Source organism: Protopterus annectens, chromosome 8.part0, assembly GCF_019279795.1.
Source record: "Protopterus annectens isolate FY-2018-M chromosome 8.part0, PAN1.0, whole genome shotgun sequence".
In the NCBI taxonomy this organism is placed as follows: domain Eukaryota; kingdom Metazoa; phylum Chordata; order Ceratodontiformes; family Protopteridae; genus Protopterus; species Protopterus annectens.
In genome coordinates this window covers 886295330-886315474 of record NC_056741.1, presented here as the reverse complement: position 1 = coordinate 886315474, position 20145 = coordinate 886295330, and the positions used below count along the sequence as shown (strand labels likewise).

Sequence of the window (20145 nt, the reverse complement as noted above, 5' to 3'; positions counted from 1 at the left end):
TACTGTTAACAAAAGTTTCACCCCAGGCTCCCCTTCAACTCCCTGTCCCTACCCAAATATATCTCCTTTGGAAACTGCTACTCTTTTCAATAAACACTTTATTGAAACCATCCAGACACTCATACCTTCCACCTGTAACACAAGCTCTCTGCCTACCCCTCCCAATCCTTCTAACAAACAACTGTTCTCTTTACATCAATTTCCTACTTCCTACATCATATCTCTTCTTCACAAACACAAACCCTGCTCTCCCTTCACTGACAATCTACCTCCTACCTTCCTCAAACTTGCTGCTGACTCCATTGCCTATCCAGCATCTATACTAATCAATATATCTGTTCAGGAATCCACCATCCTTACCTTATGGAAATCCTTTTTCACTATCCCCCTGCATAAAGGTGGAAACTCTACAGATCCATCTAACTACTGACCTATAGCTATTCTTTCTCCCCTCTCTAAGATTCTCAAAACATGTATCCACTCACTACTACTCAACTACCTTCTCCAGTATAACCTCCTTACTCCCACTCAGAATGGTTTCCGTCCCAACCACAGCACAACTGCTGCCCTCTTATCCTTTACACATACCATTGCCAAGGCCCTAGACAATAACAAACTCATATCATGTCTCTTCCTTGACCTTTCTAAAACCTTTGATAGTTTCCCATTCCCTACTGCTGTCTAAACTTGCAGATCTCAAGCTATCTTCTTCCTCCCTTGCCTGGTTCTCCAGTTACTTATCCTGCAGGAAGCAATCTGTTAAATGGCTCTCTTCCAATTCTCCATTCATACTTGTCCCAACTGGGGTACCACGAGGTTCCATCCTGGGTCCTCTCCTATTTAATGTCTTTACCAATGTTCTCTATACTTCTTGTAAACAATCCTCCCTCATCCAATATGCAGATGACTCGACTCTCATCTCCATCTCAGACAATATCTCCAGTCTGCACACTCTTACTCAACAGACCTTTCTATCCACTGAACAGTGGTTGTCCAGGAATCTCATTCTCAACCATAAAAAGACCAAACTCTTATTATTTTTCACCTGATCTCTCTCTCTCTCCCACCTCAAATCCATCTTTACTATTACTTCCTCTAATAACACTGTTATCCAACCTGAAGCTCACACTAAACTCCTTGGGGCCATCATAGATGGTGAACTCACATTCAACTTGCACATCCTCCAAAGTATAAAAAAGACTCATCAGAAACTCGGTTTACTGTATCACAACAAAAAATTTCTAACTACAAATGCCAGACTCTCCCTTGCACAAGATCTTCTCCTCCCCTCCCTTCTATATGCTGGCCCAGTACTCACCAACATCCAAACTACTACTTTAAACAAACTCCAACAAACTTACCACAAGATAGCTAGATTTATCACAAACTACAATACACATCACTGCCTTGCCCTAAATACTCTCCACTGGTTAGAATTCCCCCATCGTCTGCTGCTGTCACAACTTCAAATGTTACACTTCATTCTTTAGAAACCTTCATCCTGCCCTGCTCTCTCTTCCTTCATCTCTATCTGCACTCCTCCGTGGACTCTCCATACCTCTAATCAGCAACTACTAAAAACCTACCAACCCAAAAAAAATAGCTGTCTAACTCCTATATAAACACTCCATCACCCAAGCCTGGAACAGACTCCCTAGAGACATTTGTTCCATCATTCACCCATCCCACTTTAAAGAAAAAGTCAAACTTCATCTACTCAACTGTAAAATATGTCCTTGTCAAGCCCCTACTTAAGCTCCCTACAACCCTACTATATACCTTTTCAGTCCCTCCACATACATCTAAGTACTCCACTATTGTGGATACTTATTAAAATCTATAGTCAATACTGTTGGACTTAACTCTTTTTGTAAATATGTAAATATATTTTTTAGTCTGTAAAAATATTGATATGTATATATCATGTGTTTGCATTTCTGCTTTGTCAGTCTAACATTCTTGTATAACTGATTTTGACCATATTTTGACTCAAATGCTTGATTCTCTGTAAACTGTTTGCATTTTTTTGGAGCTTTTCTCCTCAGGTCTCCACTGAAAATGGGCCACAAGCTCAGCTAGACCAACCTGGTTAAAAAATGCCAATAAATAAATAAGTACCCTCAGCAACCACACAAGCACACAACACATGCAGCACCCAGCATGAAACCTACATCTAAGAGTCACAAGTCACAGACTCAAATGAAAAGCCTATAAGGCAAACCTTCACACATTCCAAAATACTAGTCGCTGACTCCATAGTGATACACACCAATGTACCACTCACCAGGCTGTGCAAAGAGAGGTTTGCAGATCTGGTGCCAGGATTTACCACATTGCTCATACACTCAAGTCTTTGCACCACAAGTACACATGTGACAAAGTCATATGTGTCTGAGGCAGTTATGAAGCTTGCATTGAGTAGCATTCTATCATTACCAAGAATGGTGCCACAATACAAACAAAAGATTATTAACTTCAATAATTGTCTTAGTCTTTGGTGTCATTCTAACGAAATACAATACATCTCAACCTGGAAGTAGATGGCAGACAGTCCAAACTGCTTTGCCAGGGATGGCCTACACCTATCCCCCAGAGGTTTCATATACTGGCTAAATCCTTGTCCACACCCATAATGCCTTTTTAGGCAATGTCAGTCTTCTAAAGCTTCCAACATAGCAAAACAGAATCCAGATAACATAAAGATATTGCTGCTGAATGCTAGGAGCCTTAACAAAAACCTCTGTTCTCTACAAGCACTCTTTACCATGGAAAAAAGCAATATATGCATTGCCACAGAGACCTGATTCAGGACTAATGAGAGCACTCAATTATTGCAGGGTTTCAGTGCCTACTGCACACCCCCCCCCCATTAGATGAAGGCACTAAAGGCATTAGTGTTTCAATATTTTTAAAAGCTACTTCACCACCAGGTTCACTAGACAAGATAAAAACCTAGAAATTCCTCACATCCAACTTACTATTAACAAAACTCCTTACGATTTCATAGCTAGCTTTAGGACCCCTTCTGTACCACCCTCAGCCCATACTTCATACCTAAATAGTATGGAGTTGCTATACAATAGGCCAAGCACCGTTCTGCTAGGAGACTTCAACTACCCATCCATTAACTGGGAGACTTACACAATTTCAAACATTCATGCTCAGAAATTTATGGATTTCATCAATACAAACATTCTGAACCAGTTAGTTTGCACCCCGACCAGGAGCAATGAAATCCTGGACTTGTTCTTTATCAATATGGGGCATCTTTGCTCACCACCAGTTGTAACTCCCTCACTGTTCCTATTCAGACCACAAGTCAGTCAAACTCATGTTAAAACTGAAACCAGAAGTATCTTCCATTACCATGGTATTTAGAGGTTATGCCAGTGTTAATTTACTAAAACTGAGTGATGACTTGGCTAAATTCAAAAGCCCCATTCATTTTGATTACCCCTTTGTTTATGCAGAATCCTTTACCACCAAATTCTTATGCACATGTAAATGGCAGCATAAATGTATCTGCCCCCTTAGAAGTAAATACAATGCCAGAGTTAAAAAATAAACCACTGTGGCTGAACTCTGATATAAACAGGCTTGCTTGCAAAACTGAATTTAGCTGTCAAGATGCCAGTAATGCTCTTGCTTAACTTAACAAGAGTTTTGATCCTGGTCAAATCAACCAAAGTAAAAATAGCCAGCCAGATGAAGGATAACCACAAAGTTATCTTTAACTATGTTAGAAATCTCACAAACAATGCCGAGCACTGCACAGAGCTAGTAGTAAATGATATCACACAGTCAGACCCAGAGAATATAGCAAGTCTTCTAGCAGACAAATTTAGTTCAAACTTCACCCCTCTTCCCTTCTGTACTCCCAGATCACATACCTGCATCTACACCCGTCTTCCTCATATCTCCCAATAACAAGTCCTCAAGGTGCTATCCAAGGCCAAGAACACTACTTCTATGGGGCCAGATAACATACTGGGCTGCCTACTGGTCATGTTGAAACATGAATTGTCAGACCACTTACAGATGTTATTTAATATCAGCCTCCAAACAGGATTTGTGCTACATGAATGGAGGATAGTCATCTCCTTGCATAAAGGTGGGGCATCAACAGACCCAGGTAATTAAAGACCCATAAGCCTGATAAGCCTCATGTGTCAGGCTTTATAAAAGAATATTCTGAAATGAAATGAATAAGTAAGTATGTTGATAACCTACAAATTCTTTTGGCACAAACTATTTCAAATTTGTCAAGGGCAGATCCTTCGTGCTTGACCTTGTTGACTTCTTGGAGGAGGTTACTGAAGCAGTGGATGAGGGCAGATCAGTACACACTGCATGTCTAGACCTCACAAAAGCATCCAACACCATTTCACATTCTGGTATTGTAAATTAACTCCCCCTGCTAAATCTAAATCTCTGTGTAACTCCCTGGATAGCAAATTAGCTCACAAATAGAACCCAAGAAATTAGGATGAGTGTCTGTACCTTCCTCAAAGACCAGTCACTAACAGTTTACCCTAAGGTTCAGTCCTCGTGCCACTTCTGTTTGACATTTACTTCTTGGATGTCAAAGCAAATGATAAGGATTTATGGCTAAACAAGTTTGCAGATGACTGTAAACTTGTTGCCATCATAAACTCCCCAGGGGAGACCAAAATCCTACATAAGGGCCTTTTTCATCACACAGTGTATATCTAAAGGCATGCCGTTCAAGTCCAGGGATGTAATCATTCCACTGTAATCAGTTCTTATCAGGATGATCATTTAATATAATGACCCATTTGATATGTACCTATCCGTACATTTGTCACAACTGGTGTGACCACAATGCTTTCTCATTAAAAAAATCAGGGTCCTGAATCACAAAAACAATACAGACTGCCTCAAAGTCTTATCCCTCTTCTCGGTATCACACAGTCGACTAAGAAGTGACCTCTGTCTGGCTTATGGAGCCTCGTCTGTTAAACCTGTTACACATTTCTAAGTCCAGTTGTAGAGTTAACACCCACTCAAAGGATCTCAATCCCTTTTGCAACATAAATAGAACATGCTGGTGGGATAGGTATGTATAACAGAATATGTCTTCTATAAAGCTGCCTTCCACTCCACATAAAGCAAAGTACTTATCTTACTCTATTCAAATGTAGTTTGAATGAGTGGATGGGAAACTGTAAATTCATTCCTGGTTTAGCATCCATGTCCCTCATGGAAAGAGGCAATAAGTAGATGTCCCAACATATCCTTGTTCTGCTCACTTCCGTTTTACTCTTATGCAAAATATAAGGGCTAAAAGCTGCCATGGGAATTTAAGACTAGGCTTTCTTAAGATCCACACAGATCAATAGCCTAGTAAGTACCTGCATATAAGGAAAGACCAGAGCCAGTGGCAGTTTAAAGCCTGATTGTCCTGAGGAGAGAAAAAAAGAAAAGAATATATGAGTCTGACATGTCCGTCCTGGAGAAGCTTTTCCCAGCAAAGGTACCAAGGCTAATGGTAACCTTTTCACCTCAACAAGGACATTGCACTTTGGTAAATCTATGCACATCAGCTTCTCTTTGACAAGAGTCTTTGGGAACCGTGGACGCTGCTCTTAGGAGGAGAATGGGGAGATTCTCCTTGGAGTAGGAGCTTACTTGCATTCTTTCCTCACTCCCTGCTTCATCTGCATTTTTCTGTTCTTCTAGGCCCCTCTGGAGTATCACACAAATGGATTGGGACAATGGTGTCAGCATTTATAAAGGCTAACATTTGGTGTCCTCTTGGCATCCTTTCTGTCTAGGGCAGTAAAAGAATAGCTCCAAGCCACCTTCTTGACTCTTTGTACCCTACTGCTGGTTTTGGCTCTTGACAGCGAGATATCTCATGCCAGTTTTTTTTTTTTTTTTGAGGAAATTCTTTTTTCAGTGCTGATGCACTCAGTGGAAGCATTAGTTCAGTTGATGTCAATACAGACCCCTCCCCAGTGCTGAGCACCCAGTGCCGACTATGGCCTCAACCCTTTCAGGGCCATTGTTGACAATGATGCTCTTGGGATCAACCTTTCACTTCCAAAGCCCCCTTGGTAACCCCAGAGCTAGAGTTGCCAGTGACAGCTGTTGGTGTCAATGGCCATCCTTCAGCACTGGCACTGATGTGACCACTGCAGATGGCTTCGGCCCAGGGTGGCTTGGTGCAGAGGAGACCCAGTTTGGTCTTATTGCATAGAAAGGTCCATGTTTCCTCAGTTCCACCCCTCAGCACCATTGAGGCAGAGCCTTTAGGCTGTTCATCTCTCTTGCTGTGTCTGGACAGAGGACCTTATAGAAACTGATTGTTGAAGTCTACACAATTGCAGGCTTTATTATCTAAATTTCTCTGTCATTTTTTCATGAAGACAGGGTGTCATCAAGTACTAACCCATCCTTTATGTCTAAAGTTGCCAGTCAGTTAAGTTTGAACCAAACCGTTCATCTTCTAGTGTTCTTCCCAAATCATTCTAATAAAGGAGCATGTAAGCTGTATTATTTAGATGTACACTGACAATTAAGATTTTACCCTCACAGGACAAAAGCTTTCAGGAAAGATGACCAGCTGTTCATCTCTTTTTCCAGCCTTAAAAAAAGATCACATAGTAACTAAGGTGACTCTGTCTAAGTGGATGTCTGATTGTATTGCCTTTTGTTACACATCAAACAATATGTCCCTATCTTCTAAACCAAAAGCACATACTGTCAGAGCTGAAGCTATATCCACAGCTTTCCTGAGAAACTCACCCTTTGAAGAACTCTGTGCTGCATCTGTAAGGTCTATCTTAGCTTTGCCAAACAACTACAGTTTAAACATCTTATCTAGAGCTTGAGCCTGTGTTTTGAGACATTTTGTTATTTTGGGCCTCCCAAGGAGAATCTCTCCATCAGTTCCAGTGTCCTGACATGACCAGTATAAATGCTTAAGTTATGTACTTACTGGAACATTAAATTTAGCTGGTATCTTTCTAGATACTGGGACAAACCACCCACCTAACCCCCTCCAAACTGTCGTGTCCAGAGGAACCTAGAGGAACACCAAAGACCTTGTTATTAGTTCTCAGGTCCTAATTTCTGCTTAGGGATTTTGAATGTAATCTTTCTAGTTAGCTATGACCATGTCTATATTCGCATGATTGGGAAATTCAGAAGGGACCAAGGCATTATGGGATCGGGTGGAGAAGTTTGTTGTTGCTATGAAGATAAAGACACCAGGGGTGATCAGCCCATCAGTTCCAGTGTCCAGACAGAAACTGGCTAAATCTAATGCTGTTTTAAGTACATAACTTATGTTTCACGTTATTAAAGCTTTAATTTCATAACCACTCTAGGCAGATGGCATAGGCGCTTGTTATTTTAAGTTTTTGTTAAAATCAAGATCCTCTTAACTGGATACCATTTGTGTAGGCTAGTGTATCTGAGAAATGAAGTGATCTTATGAATGTTTTCTGAGTTCTAGCAATTGCACAGGTTTTGCTGTACTGCTTCTGAAGTGCAGCAGCTAAGGCCTAACAGGAATTTAAAGCATACCATTGAAGAAGTCAGCTATGGTTGCTTTGTGTTACAGTGTACACATTTAACAAATGATAGAACTTTGCAGAGACTCTGAGGAGAAATTTGAAGTGGGTCCATATGTCTTTGGAGGGATTTTTGAATTTCTCAGTGAGCTCTGTGCCATTTGTGCCTGCATATATGTGTTTTGCATAGGTTTGTCTTTTTTATAATGAAACAGATTAAACTCAAGACTGAATTTCTTGCAGACCACCTACAGCTTATTGTGTTCTATAAGATGCCTGAGCACCCTTGCTAAGCTATCTGATGATCTCCCTACATAAATGATGGTGAGTGTTGGAATGCTTGACTGTGGGAAATTAAAGATAAAATAAAGTTACTCAAAAGGATGGTTATTTTTGTCAATATGACTCCGGCACCTCTGATTCATCACTTGAGATAGCTATGAATTAAGACTTTAGTTCTTAGATGGATTGTATATTTGCACGTATACTGCATAAACATGACAGTGATATCCAGCTGTATTTAAAAAAAAAAGATTTGTCTAGTTAAAACAAATGGTAACCCAGTCCTGTATATGAATATTCCTGCTTATAGAAAGAAAGTTTTAATTTCCACTTCATATTTGTAAAACAGTTGGAGAAAATAATGGTTAGATTACATTTGCTGTAAGCTGTTACCTAAGCAAACACAGCAGCAGCAAGATAGGTTTGATTGATTATAATAATGCTTAATAACCTTGTGCTGATATCTGTGTTGCACTTAATATTCATTGAGTATTTTAAAGGCTGCACACAAATTGTCCTGTCTCCATAACTGGCATACTAAATATAATAATGGCTCTGTTTTTTCATAATAAGTACAGTCGTTGCCTAAAATATTCCAGAACATTTGATTATCGGTCTACTTCTTGTGTTTATCAACTAAACAGGCAGTATGTCTAAATCAGGCTGGTTGGAACATGTTACGTTTTGTGCTTTATATTATGCTGTTCACGAACAGGTTAGTATGCCAGTTTTTCACATCAGTGGCTATTGCCACACACCTTACTTTTTATAAAGTAGCTATGAAAGCCCCTAATGTGTATCAAAAGTCAACAAGAAATCACTCCCAAAATATGTATGTAGCTACTGATCACATCACTCAGCTTCACTGGCATAAATAAAGCTCTTATTGAGATGTAGGTGATCTGGGTTTGAATAATGGGCTTAGAGCATGAAGGGACAGCCAGGACAGAGAGGAATGAAAGGCCAGAGACTGGCTGCCTTATTTCTTCACATGGGAGTGAGGTTTTCCACTACAGGAATATCTACTGGTGGTGGAGAACAAGAGGCTCATTTTTGGGCTCATGTGACTGGCCTGTCTGATAGCAGAAAATGTCACATCAGGGCTGCCATTAAGCACTGCATGTCTAAACAAAAGACCAATTGGGGAAGTTAGGCAGTACAAGAAAAATCTGTATCACTAATTGCTTTTACTGCACTGACATAAAGTGAGATTAGTGGAAGGCATTTCCTATAAAATGGAGATCCTCACAGGATGATATGAAGTGTCAATTCCAGGTAGAACAAAGGACCAGATGGGTCACTGGAGTGTTTGGATGTATAAATGTGCTGGGGCTAAGCACCAAAAATGTAAAATTTGCTTATTGTTAATGGTGGAATGAATGAAAAACTGTACATAACATGGTGTTACTGTATTTGACTTTCAAAGCTTTCTGCAGAATGAGGCTGTGTCCTTATCCCAGGAGAAACACTGTCTCTGTTCGACACAGGTCCTTCATCTTTCTTTAACTTTTTGCTTCTGATCAGTTTTACAGCAAAACTATTGTTATCTCATTCTCTCTCCTACAGATGGAGGTAGTGAGTACCTTTAAGAGAAGTGGCTCATTTCAGGGTGCCGTACGTCGACGCTCCTCAGTCCTCAGTCAACTCCATGATGTAACCAATATTTCTACCCCCACTCACGTAGTTCTATCTGCTGCCAATGCTGCCTGTGCTGCTGGGAGTGAGTCTGATTTCCTTACTGCACGTAATTAACCTCTAAAGAAACAAGCAAAAAAGTGAACAAAAAAAGAAAAAAAATGCTCTCCTCTTTTCTTTTTCAGTCTTTTATTGTTGCTTTATCTGCTCACCAAGATTATTTTTTTTCTTTTTTCTTTTGGTCTGGTCTTGTTTGTGCTTGTTGTTTTGTTTTGTTTTGTTTTGTTTATTAGTCAAGGTGGTACATGCTTTACAAGCCATATTCTCTTGCAGTCTTTCTCCCTAATAAACAGCACATCCTAACAGAATTGTAACAATTATTAAAATGGTAAGAAAACTATGAATCCTGCTTAACAAATTTTAGCCACCTGATAGCTGTGTTAATGTATTATAAAAACAGTGGACAGAAAAACAATCTATTTTCAATTGTTAACCTTTTTTTGAATATTTTTCATTTGCAGAAAAACACCGAATGGTGTTTAGTTAATGGTTACTAAGCACAGTTTTAGGTGACTGAATCTATTTAGCTACATTTTGTACCCCATAATAGATGTGGTGATAGTTATTAAAGCATAATTGTGCACCCTGTAGAATGTTAGAACTATATACTAGATTCCATCAACTGCAAACACTTACTGTTCTTACAGCACAGAAAGTGTAAATATTATTGTTGCAGCCATATTGTTTCCTGCCAAGTGTTTTATGTTAATTTCAAGTAATAAAATGTTAGAACCTAAGCAAGCTTATTACATGATAAAGCATTTCCTTCTTCTAGTTTACACTTTCATCTGCTTTGGGCTTTTCCATCCCTTTTGTAAGAATAGCCCTATCATGCCTAATCTGTTCATCTTAATACCTATAGCCTCTTTAAGTGGGGCCTTAAATGAGATGGGCAACATCTCCTACTATGTTAGCAGGACTGGAAATATAAAAGGAGATGATACAGTTTCTAATAGTAGAAAATGGGGCCTAGACACATCAGCTGTTGTGATGCCCATTTCAGGAATTTGAGATGGTTTTGTTTTATGTTTATTTATCTTTGCTATGCTTAGTTTTTAAAGCAAATTAATATAGATTAATTTTGAATTAATTTTATCAAATTATATCTCTCCACCTTTCAGAATGTAAGCTGTGAGGACTTTTGACCTTAACATTCAGGGAAACAGAGCAAAGAGAGAGAGAGAGAGAGATAATGAAGCAAATGCTTCATAGTCCTTCACAGCATCAAGACTGTTCTTTTCCAAATGTAGTTTATTTATTACAACATGGGTAACCCAAAGTCTTCCTTGGCTCTGGGGATAGAAAATGGCCTTTAACCTCAAGTTCAGACTAGGCGCAAAAATTGATTGTTCCTTCTATATTGTATTTTACTAATAACTGGCACTACTTTGCGCAGTCTGTGTACAGAGTTGTACTCTACTACTGTTTGCAGTGACACCAAAGGGAGGGTACATGGATTGTGACTATTTTACAGTAGTTTATACAGCAATCCTTTTATTTTTATTCCTTTCTTCCCAGATCATCTATAATACTAGTGAACAGTCCTGGTACAAATATGGGTGGCATCACTGAAAGAGAACAATAGAAGTGACTATCAGATGAACATGTTAGGAAGGTAAAATGAAAGGTCACACTCAAGACTATAAAATCATTTTTATGACATTGCCCATGGTAGGCATTAAATTAATCTACCACCTGTGTCTCTTGATTTATAAACTCATAGTGAGCACATAATGTATGGCTGTTTGAGCAAGTGTAAAAATGCTGCCCAACACTGGCATAATCTCCCTGTCAGTTAAGAGTAGAGAGATATTCAAATCAACTGGTTTTGACTGTCATGAAGAAGAAACGAAAATAAGAATATTTTTTATCAGAGTTTGAATATTTTGACATGCTCATCTATTTCAATTTTAAGCAGTTTACCTTCTCATTTCTGTTTATAAAAATCAGATGGAATCACTCATTCATGTATGTAAGAAGAATGGATTGGAACATTAACAGTGCTAATCCTACCTTTTGCATTTTGGGCTTTAATCATTATAAATTATGTGATTCCCCAGGTAAGCAGCTTTGGTTACTTGTACTAACAATGGGCAATTCAGCCACAGAAAATGTTTTAGGTCTACCAAATTTGCAGGTCATAAATATATTTCATTGTCAAGTCTACTATTTTATAGGAATTATTTTGTAATAACTGGGTCTTTCTGAATTTATGAGCTGAAGAAGTTATACCTTTGCTCATGTGTTCCAGCCTAAAAAGCAACACCTGGGCAACTTGCTGCTTTACAAGGATACTATTAAATGCACATAAGGCTACAAACACTAAACACTTAATTTAGAAGAACATGAGAAAGACGGAAATCCAAGTCATGTGGCTGAAGGAAAACCTGACTGCTATTTTGAGGAAAATAAGTATTACTATCAAAATGATGGAGTATCACACATAATGTCACAGACATAGTAGATGGAATTCAAAAGTGAAGAGTCAAGCAGTTCATACACACTCACTTCCCCAATTCAATTATTGTAACTTTAAAATCAAGGTGATCCTAGAGTGGAGCACTGTCAACTTGGAGGGTGTTAGTAGAAGAAGTACAACACCACTTTCCTTTTAGTGTGCACCATGTCTTTTACAAAATGTCGGATACTCCTCTGGGATGATCTGTACCCATAGTTTGCCAGAACATTAGACTTTTCTGCAGCCAGATGCACGCAGTATTATAAAATACTGAGAGACTGTTGTTATAAAAGCAATGGGGCAAGAACTTCACGATCACCAGTAGTTTAACATTTTCTCCCAACATAGATCAAGACAACATTTTAGGTGAGTAAGTAAATTGGTTACATTATATGATTAAGCCATTTAGAAGATAAAAGGATAGTAAATAACATTTGGATCTTTCTGAAAATGTCCTGCTAGGATGTGACTGGCAGAAAGATTAATACGTTAGTCAAATGGTTATCTCCATTGTTTATACAGAGAGAATATGGCATTTTGTGAAGGTAATGAAAAGACTAAAACTGTACATGTGACTTGATTTTATCTTTGTCTGCTATGAATGTGAACTCCAAAGCTGAGTGTAAACCTTCGAGTATAAAAGCCCACACACTTGCTGAATGACAAATCTGATTATTTTATTTTTTCAGTGTTCTACAGCAAAATGACAACCTGGTTTACTACAGTACACATATAAAAATACATTTGTATCTAAAACTCATTAACAGCATTTTTCCCTTCATCACAGCTAATCTCATTTTCTTCAGGAGTCGTTCAGAGAAAACAGAGGAGGGGGCCAGTAGGGTTTGGCATCCAGGCAACTGAACTCTTGTTTCAGGCTTTAACAAGACCCCCTTGCCCTTGAAATAGAACTGAGCTGGACAGACCCGCTTAAGTGGGAATGAAAAGTAAATGACCAGTTCAAGATGACTCATAAACATATACACACCATTTTCTAAGAATAAAAGCTACTGGTTGTATCTGTGTTACTGTTACCTTGGTTGGGGGAAGGGGGAAATTACTCAGATAAATATACTTGAATAGTTTGATAAGTTTGCATGGCTTATTTCTTATAGATATACATTTATATGGGTGACTCATTGTCAATGGCACACAACCCAGCTCTTCTTTCAGCCAGATTCGGGTAGAGATTAGCTTTAAACTTAATGGTCATTAAGTGGTTTTGTACAGGACATTTTGATGTTAGAATAAGGCACATCATACAGGGCAGCTACTCACTTGTATGCTTTAGCTGTATACTTTAGTACATTTGTGCATTACTCAATTCCCAGTTTCTGATAGTGATCATGCAGGTGGAGCACCATCCAGAAATTCCTATAGCCCAGTAGTGTTCACTTTCAGCTTTGCAGGAAGTGAATGGGTATTGCCAATGGCAGATAACAATCATCAGGACAGCCGTGTGTGTAGTGGGTAGAGATTATATGAGCTGACCTTGCACATGTATTCTGTGCTCCTGAAACTATTTATTTTGAGCATGTGAATCTGAAACCATGGCTAATCCAGTCACACCATTAAAACATTTAACTGCATATACAGATTTCTAGGTTATTAAAGTGAGACACAATTTTATGAAATGTAAAAATAAGTTTAGAGATGTAAAATATACTAAATAAATAAGCAGTATACCTTGAGGTATTTGATCCAGTACAGCTTTTTGTTCAAGTCTGTTACTGCTGGATACAGCCTGAAGCAATGGGACAGCTGCAAGATGTTAAACTTGTACAGCTCCTGGCATGGAATTTTATTTGACAATGAAAAACATAAAAAAGTCAAATACTTTTTAGGTTCCAGATCACATGAAGAAGTAATGGATGGACCTATTTTCTCCTATCCTCTGGATTTCAAGTCTCAGCCACTGACGTTTTTTTCAAACTTTTTTTTTTATTTAGTTATTTATTTATATATTGTTAGTTGATTTCATTCCATATTTTTTCACATCTTGTCTTTGTTTTGATCACTTTTATTGTAATTGCTTCTTCTACTCTAATAAACACAAGCAAGAGAAAGAGGAAATGGCATAATCTCTCCTAGTGCAAATGATGGATTTGAAAACTTTCAGACAATTCATATTTTTCAGATTACTTTACAGTTGTGAGAATTAGGAATGCTGCAGAAGACTGACAGCATCATATATCACCTGTAAAAGTATTTCAGTGTGGCATTTTCCCCAAAAGTAGCATTACTACATCAGAACCTAAGCACATGGTGCCAGCATTTCCCTACTCAATAAAAGTGCCATCACACATAAGCTAAGGTAGAGTTTCTAGAAGGTGGAATCTCATCTTGCGTACATGCAGCAGTGATCAGGGGTGGGGCTATGAAGGTAGAAGGTTTGGGAGGTGAGTGCTGTCAAGGTAGAAAGTTTGTGGGTGTAGCAGTGTTAGTCAATTGACAGATTGACTTTTAATGCTTGAATATTGTATGTTCCTGTGTTCTGTCAACCAGTTCCTGGATTCAAGTTCTAATACTGATATTATACAGTGCAACATGAGGATGATTCAGCAATTATGAGGTGTCATGCTTTTGGTGAGACATTAAATTAAAGCCCTATCTAAATTCTTAGTGGTGGTTCACATGAATGTTAAAGCCCCCTCAGCACTTGTTGAAGAATAGTGGAAATCTGAGTTCAAATAGAAATGTGAAACACATCATTGCTCACTGTAGTAAACCTTCAACAGCAAATGCAGGCCTCACAGAAGCAGCTTACAGAAGCATCCTAGCTTTTCTGCTGTACTATGAAATTACCTCAGGCTGTATCTGCAAACTAGTTTCTTTAGATTGCTGGTAATTGTTATAATCACTCAAATTAACAGTACTTTCAGTGTGTTACAATTCTTCACCAATTCCCTTTGGGATCTAAATATATGATGTGAAGTTGTTCGATCTCGCCGTTTGTTCTTACACACGGGTTCGGAGCCGATCCCTCAGCTCCGAGTCGGCCACATTCCAAGCTCTGCATCTAAGAGAAGCTCGAGGCACAGTCCCTATCCCATGATCCCCTGCTGCTAACCCCAGATCTAGTTTGCCGCTGCAACAGGTCTCGTCGAGTGAGAGCTCGGGCCAGTATTTTTCATATTTTTCATATCTATATATATATATATATATATATATATATATATATATATATATATATATATCTTACTAAAATAGAATTGTTGAGTTTTATTATTGGATTACATAGTACTAGTATTAGTATAGTGTTGGTGTGTGTGTTGTTTTAAATTAGTGTTAGATTGTTGTGGGAGCGGCTGTTCCTAGGCCTTAGGCCATTTTTTTCCTTTTTTCTGTTAGGGCTCTGTCAGATTTTTTACTGGTAATTCCTTTTTTTTCTCCAGTTAACTGAAAGTTATTATAGTGTGTGTTAGTGGTAGTTTTGTATACTTTATACATATAGTTGTATTTGCTATTTTGGGTTTAAAAATGTTGGAAAAAGCCAAATGTGGCTTTAAACGTTGCCAGTGTGGACAGAAAATGTCCACAACTGATAACCATGTTTCCTGCCTTTACTGTCTGGGCCCCCTCCGTCTTCAGGAGGATTGCTCCATCTGCCACTCGTTTAGTGGCAGAGTGATGATGGAGAGACGCAGGAAACTGGTTGAGAGAGGTCTCCTGAAGCCGGAGTTTCAGGAGGCATTGGAAATACAGACCAGTCATCGAAGTCTTCGAAGGGGTCGAAGTCTTCGAAAGTATAGGTCATCAGCTCCGAGTACCTCTTCTAAGATTCGGTTGCTGGCTCCACAGACCTTGGAGCCGAGCACCGAGATGTTGCCTTGAGTCGAGGTCCAGGTCTTGGAGCCAGTGTCAGAGATACCCCCTTCATCGATCCTTCGCTCGGTGACCTCTTCGGCCCCTTCGACCCGTTCCTCCAGACTGTCTGACACCGATATGGATTGAGTGGTGCAGAAACTGATGGAGAACACGGCCTTATCCAAACTGATTGCGGTTTCGTCCCAGTTGGTTTCGAAGCTTGAGGCCCTTCCTGTCCCATCTGTTGATCCTCCTTCGAGACCCGTCGAGTCATCGGAGCCGGGAGTCGAGGATCTAATGATCATCGATCCCCCGGGGCCGAAGCCTTCTTTAGTGCTTTCAGCTCCACTGACCTGTCGAGTCATCGGAGCCGGGAGTCGAGGATCTGATGATCATTGATCCCCCGGGGCCGAAGCCTTCTTTAGTGCTTTCAGCTCCACTGACCTCGACACCCTCGGTACCCATCGAGGGGTCTCGGAGCCGACAATCTCTCCTCGGTTCTGGGGGGGAGAGTCGAACCGAAGTTTCAGTTCCGACTCTTCCCCTCGGTGCCTTGGCACAGATTAGTTCGGCTCCGTCCTCTGGATCGAGCCCGTGGTTCCGGGCCCAGGGAGACTACCGTCTTCTTCGGAACCAGTGGAACCCTCAGCCCGGGGCTCCGGTGCCTTTGAAACCATGAGGAAGGTCTTGTCTGGTAGAACTTTCACATCGTCAGATTCTTCTTCTCCCTCCCCGAAAGGTCCATGTTCTGTCTCTGCACCACTGGTTCCCGCCAAGCGTAGAGACCCAAAGCCTCAGTCAACCCCAGAGGGTGAACCCTGCTCCTTGGAAGCTTCACCAGATGTCCCCTCTGATGATGTCCCGAGGAAGAGGTTGTGCAAGAGGAGGCACCTTGATTCCCCACAGGAATCGTTGATATCGGATACCAACTTGGATGAGTCAGAGGGGTCCCCACGGTCCTCCTCGGAGGATGTCTCGTTCGCCGACATCCTTGAAATTCTTAAACAGAGGGGTGACTGGCAGTCCCTTGCCCCTACTGAGGATGAGTCGGTGTTACTGAAGGCTTTTGGGGCTCAACCTTCCACCTCCTGGGTAACTCCGCCCTTCGACGAGTTAATGGATTTAATAGCTCGAAGGGTGTGGGAGTCCCCTGACACATTGGAACCAGTCCCTCGGAGGCCCAATAAGTACATCACTGCCCCCCAGGATAAGGCGTACCTCACCAAGGGAGTCCCAGTTGACGCTATGGTGGTGGCGGCGGCCACCATGAAAGAAATGTCTGAAGCATCTTCCTCTGTTCATCCTCCTAACAAGAACTCCGGGACGATGGACCGGTATGGGAAGTGCATTTTTAGTTCAGCAACTTTTTCCATGCGATCGCTGAACTACCTCACTCATTTTACCCGTCTTCAGAGAGATCTCCTCAAAGAATTGGGAGATACTCTACAGGGTACCACAGATGCTGCTGTCTCAGACAAGGTGACAGCACAGCTCAATACCCTAAACTCTATCGTTAACTCATCCATGCGGCTCATTTCATATGCAGCCGAAGGATCGAGTAAGGCTGCAGCTTCAGCGATCACTCTGAGGAGACAATCCTGGATGCGCCTATGCTCCTTTGCAGAAGCCTTTAAGTCCTCCTTTACTAATGCCCCTTTTGATGGCTCCTCCTTGTTTGGGCCCAAAGTGAAGGAGACGCTCACTAGGTGTGAGCAAGAAGGAAAGACCCTGTCTGCCGTAGGGGTCCATTTTTCCGCCCCTTCTAGACCATACCCCAAAGGGCAAAGAGGTGGAAAAATGTGGTTCCGGAAGACTCGGGGAGCTTTCCAATCCACACCTAGTGAAACCCCCTCCAGAGGCAGAGGAGGGGGAAGGAATGGAAGACGCCACCCAGGCGGCAGAGGGGGTCCGCAGCACCAGGGTGACAGGGATAGCGTCCCTGGTAAGCCCTTCCAGCACTCCTGAGTGGAGGCCCGGCTGTCCTGCTCTGGAGGCAGTCGGGGGTCGCTTGGCTTTATACCCAGAGGCCTGGCTAAATCTCACTTCAGATTCCTGGGTAAAAAGCATAATAACCAGAGGATACAACATCCCTTTCTTAAACAATCCTCCCATACAGTAATGATTCCCAGATGTTCCACCCAATCTGAGGGATCAGGCAGCCATAGAAATACAAAGGCTGTTAGAAAAAAGAGTCATCCAGCCAGTCCCGGTGGACCAAATAGGATCCGGAACTTACTCAAGGGTCTTTTTAGTTCCAAAGAAAACAGGGGACTGGAGGCCAATACTGGACCTCAGCAAACTCAATACCTTCGTGAAGAAGGAAAAATTCCGGATGGTCACGCTACAGTCGATCCTTCCGTTTCTTCAAACAAACGATTGGATGTGCTCTATAGATCTCAAGGATGCGTACTACCACATAAAAATGGCCAGGCCATCCAGAGATCACCTGCGCTTCCGGCTGGGAGCCAGTCATTTTCAGTTTCGAGCTCTGCCCTTTGGCCTCACCTCAGCCCTCAGGGTGTTCACCAAGTGCATGGCAGTAGTGGCGTCCCACCTGAGACGACTAGGATTCCGGGTGTTTCCATACTTAAACGACTGGCTCCTAACTGCCACCACCAGGCTACACCTATTGCAAGCCAGGGACTATACAATCAATTTCTGTTCCCATTTAGGCATAACTCTGAACTTCGAAAAATCTGTCTTATCGCCCTCACAGCATATATATTTCATAGGAGCAGAATTAGACACTCCCTTATCAGACTTCCCCAGTCAAGAGTCTCAGCCCTGAGAGAACAGATTTCTATTCTCCTAGAAAATAAGAGAGTCCTAGCCGCACAGGTCTTGAAAGTTTTAGGCATGATGGCAGCAGCCCTTATCGCGGTCCCCCTAGGGAGAATGCACGTGAGGATCCTCCAGTGGCTACTTTTCGCACAGTGGTCTTACCAACAACTACTATTGTCACACAACATCCTACTCACGGAATCTTGCCAACGGGATCTTCAATGGTGGATGAACAGTCACGAACTTACGATAGGCCGCCCGTTTGTTCTTCCTCCCCCCATAGCCACAGTGACCACGGACACTTCCCTGATAGGGTGGGGGGGATTTTTTCAGGGGAGAACAGTTCAAGGTGAGTGGTCAGAAATGGAGTACAAACTGCACATCAATGTCCTAGAGTTAAGAGCAGTGTTCCTAGCGTTGCAACAGTTTCATGACTACTTACCTCCGGGAACAGTTGCAATTCAGACAGACAACATGTCAGTGGTCTGGTACATAAACAAGCAAGGAGGAACCAGGTCTTACCCCTTATGCAGAGAGGCCCTGAGGATCTGGCAATGGGCTGTGTCCACCGGACGCTTTCTCATAGCAACGCACATCCCGGGGACGTCCAACGTAATAGCGGACAGATTGAGCAGAGCCATCCTGCTGCCTCATGAGTGGTCCCTCAAAAATCAAGTAGCGGAAAGGATTTTCCGCAGATGGGGCCAGTCTTGCTGCGACCTTTTTGCATCCCCCTTGAGTGCCAAATGCAGAAGCTATTTCGCCCTACTTCCTCCTCCAGGGGGCACCTCCAGGGACGCACTTGTACACGATTGACCCCCAGGTCTCCTATATGCCTTCCCTCCTGTTCCATTAATCCCAAAATTTCTACAGAAAGCCAAAGGTCTGGAAAGGACGATCATCTTGATAGCACCATTTTGGCCTCAACAAATCTGGTTCCCCTTCCTCCAAGCTCACCAAATAGAGGAACCTTGGACTCTGGACCCAGTGCCAGACCTGCTGACCCACTCGTCAGGAGTTCTTCACCCCTCTCTCTCATCCCTCAAATTGACAGCATGGCTGCTCCACTTCCCATCTTAGCCAGGTTAAATCTTTTGTCTCCAGCAGTACAACATATTCTGATTTCTTCCCACAAATCCTCCACTAGAAAATTGTATAAGAGCAAGTGGAAACGTTTCGCGTGTTGGGCATCCAAACAAGGTTTAGATCCCTTGGTTGCTCCTATTCACAAGATTCTAGAATTTCTATCTACTCTCTTTCACCAGGGGGCTTCAACATCCACCATAAGGGTACAGCTGGCTGCCATATCTAATTTTCATGTGGGTGAAGGAGGCGCTACAATTATGTCGCACAGACTTTGTAAGGCTTTCATGAAGGGAACTTATCATCTCCAACCACCTATTCGGAGCCCAGTTTTTCCTTGGAATTTAAACCTAATGCTATCCCAACTCATGCTATCGCCGTTTGAGCCAGCTTTGTCATGCCCACTGAAATATCTTTCTTGGAAAACCCTATTTCTGATGGCAATCACTTAAGCCCGCAGAGTTTCGGAGCTGCAGGCACTGTCAATGAGACCACCATATC

General features: G+C 41.5%; 1 protein-coding gene across 6 annotated transcripts in view; it reads left to right on the top strand.

Annotated features, from left to right (window-relative positions):
• LOC122809137 (plasma membrane calcium-transporting ATPase 3) overlaps positions 1–20145 on the top strand; it is a 4021470-nt gene that overhangs the window by 3934064 nt on the left and 67261 nt on the right. For 2 of the 6 annotated variants that reach the window (XM_044080411.1, XM_044080410.1), the window contains one exon: positions 9387–9540. The exons of 3 other annotated variants lie outside the window; for them this stretch is intronic. In XM_044080411.1, coding sequence (XP_043936346.1) covers positions 9387–9540 — 154 coding nt within the window. The remainder of the gene's footprint in view (positions 1–9386; positions 9541–20145) is intronic. One more of the 6 variants, XM_044080412.1, reaches the window with a different exon arrangement.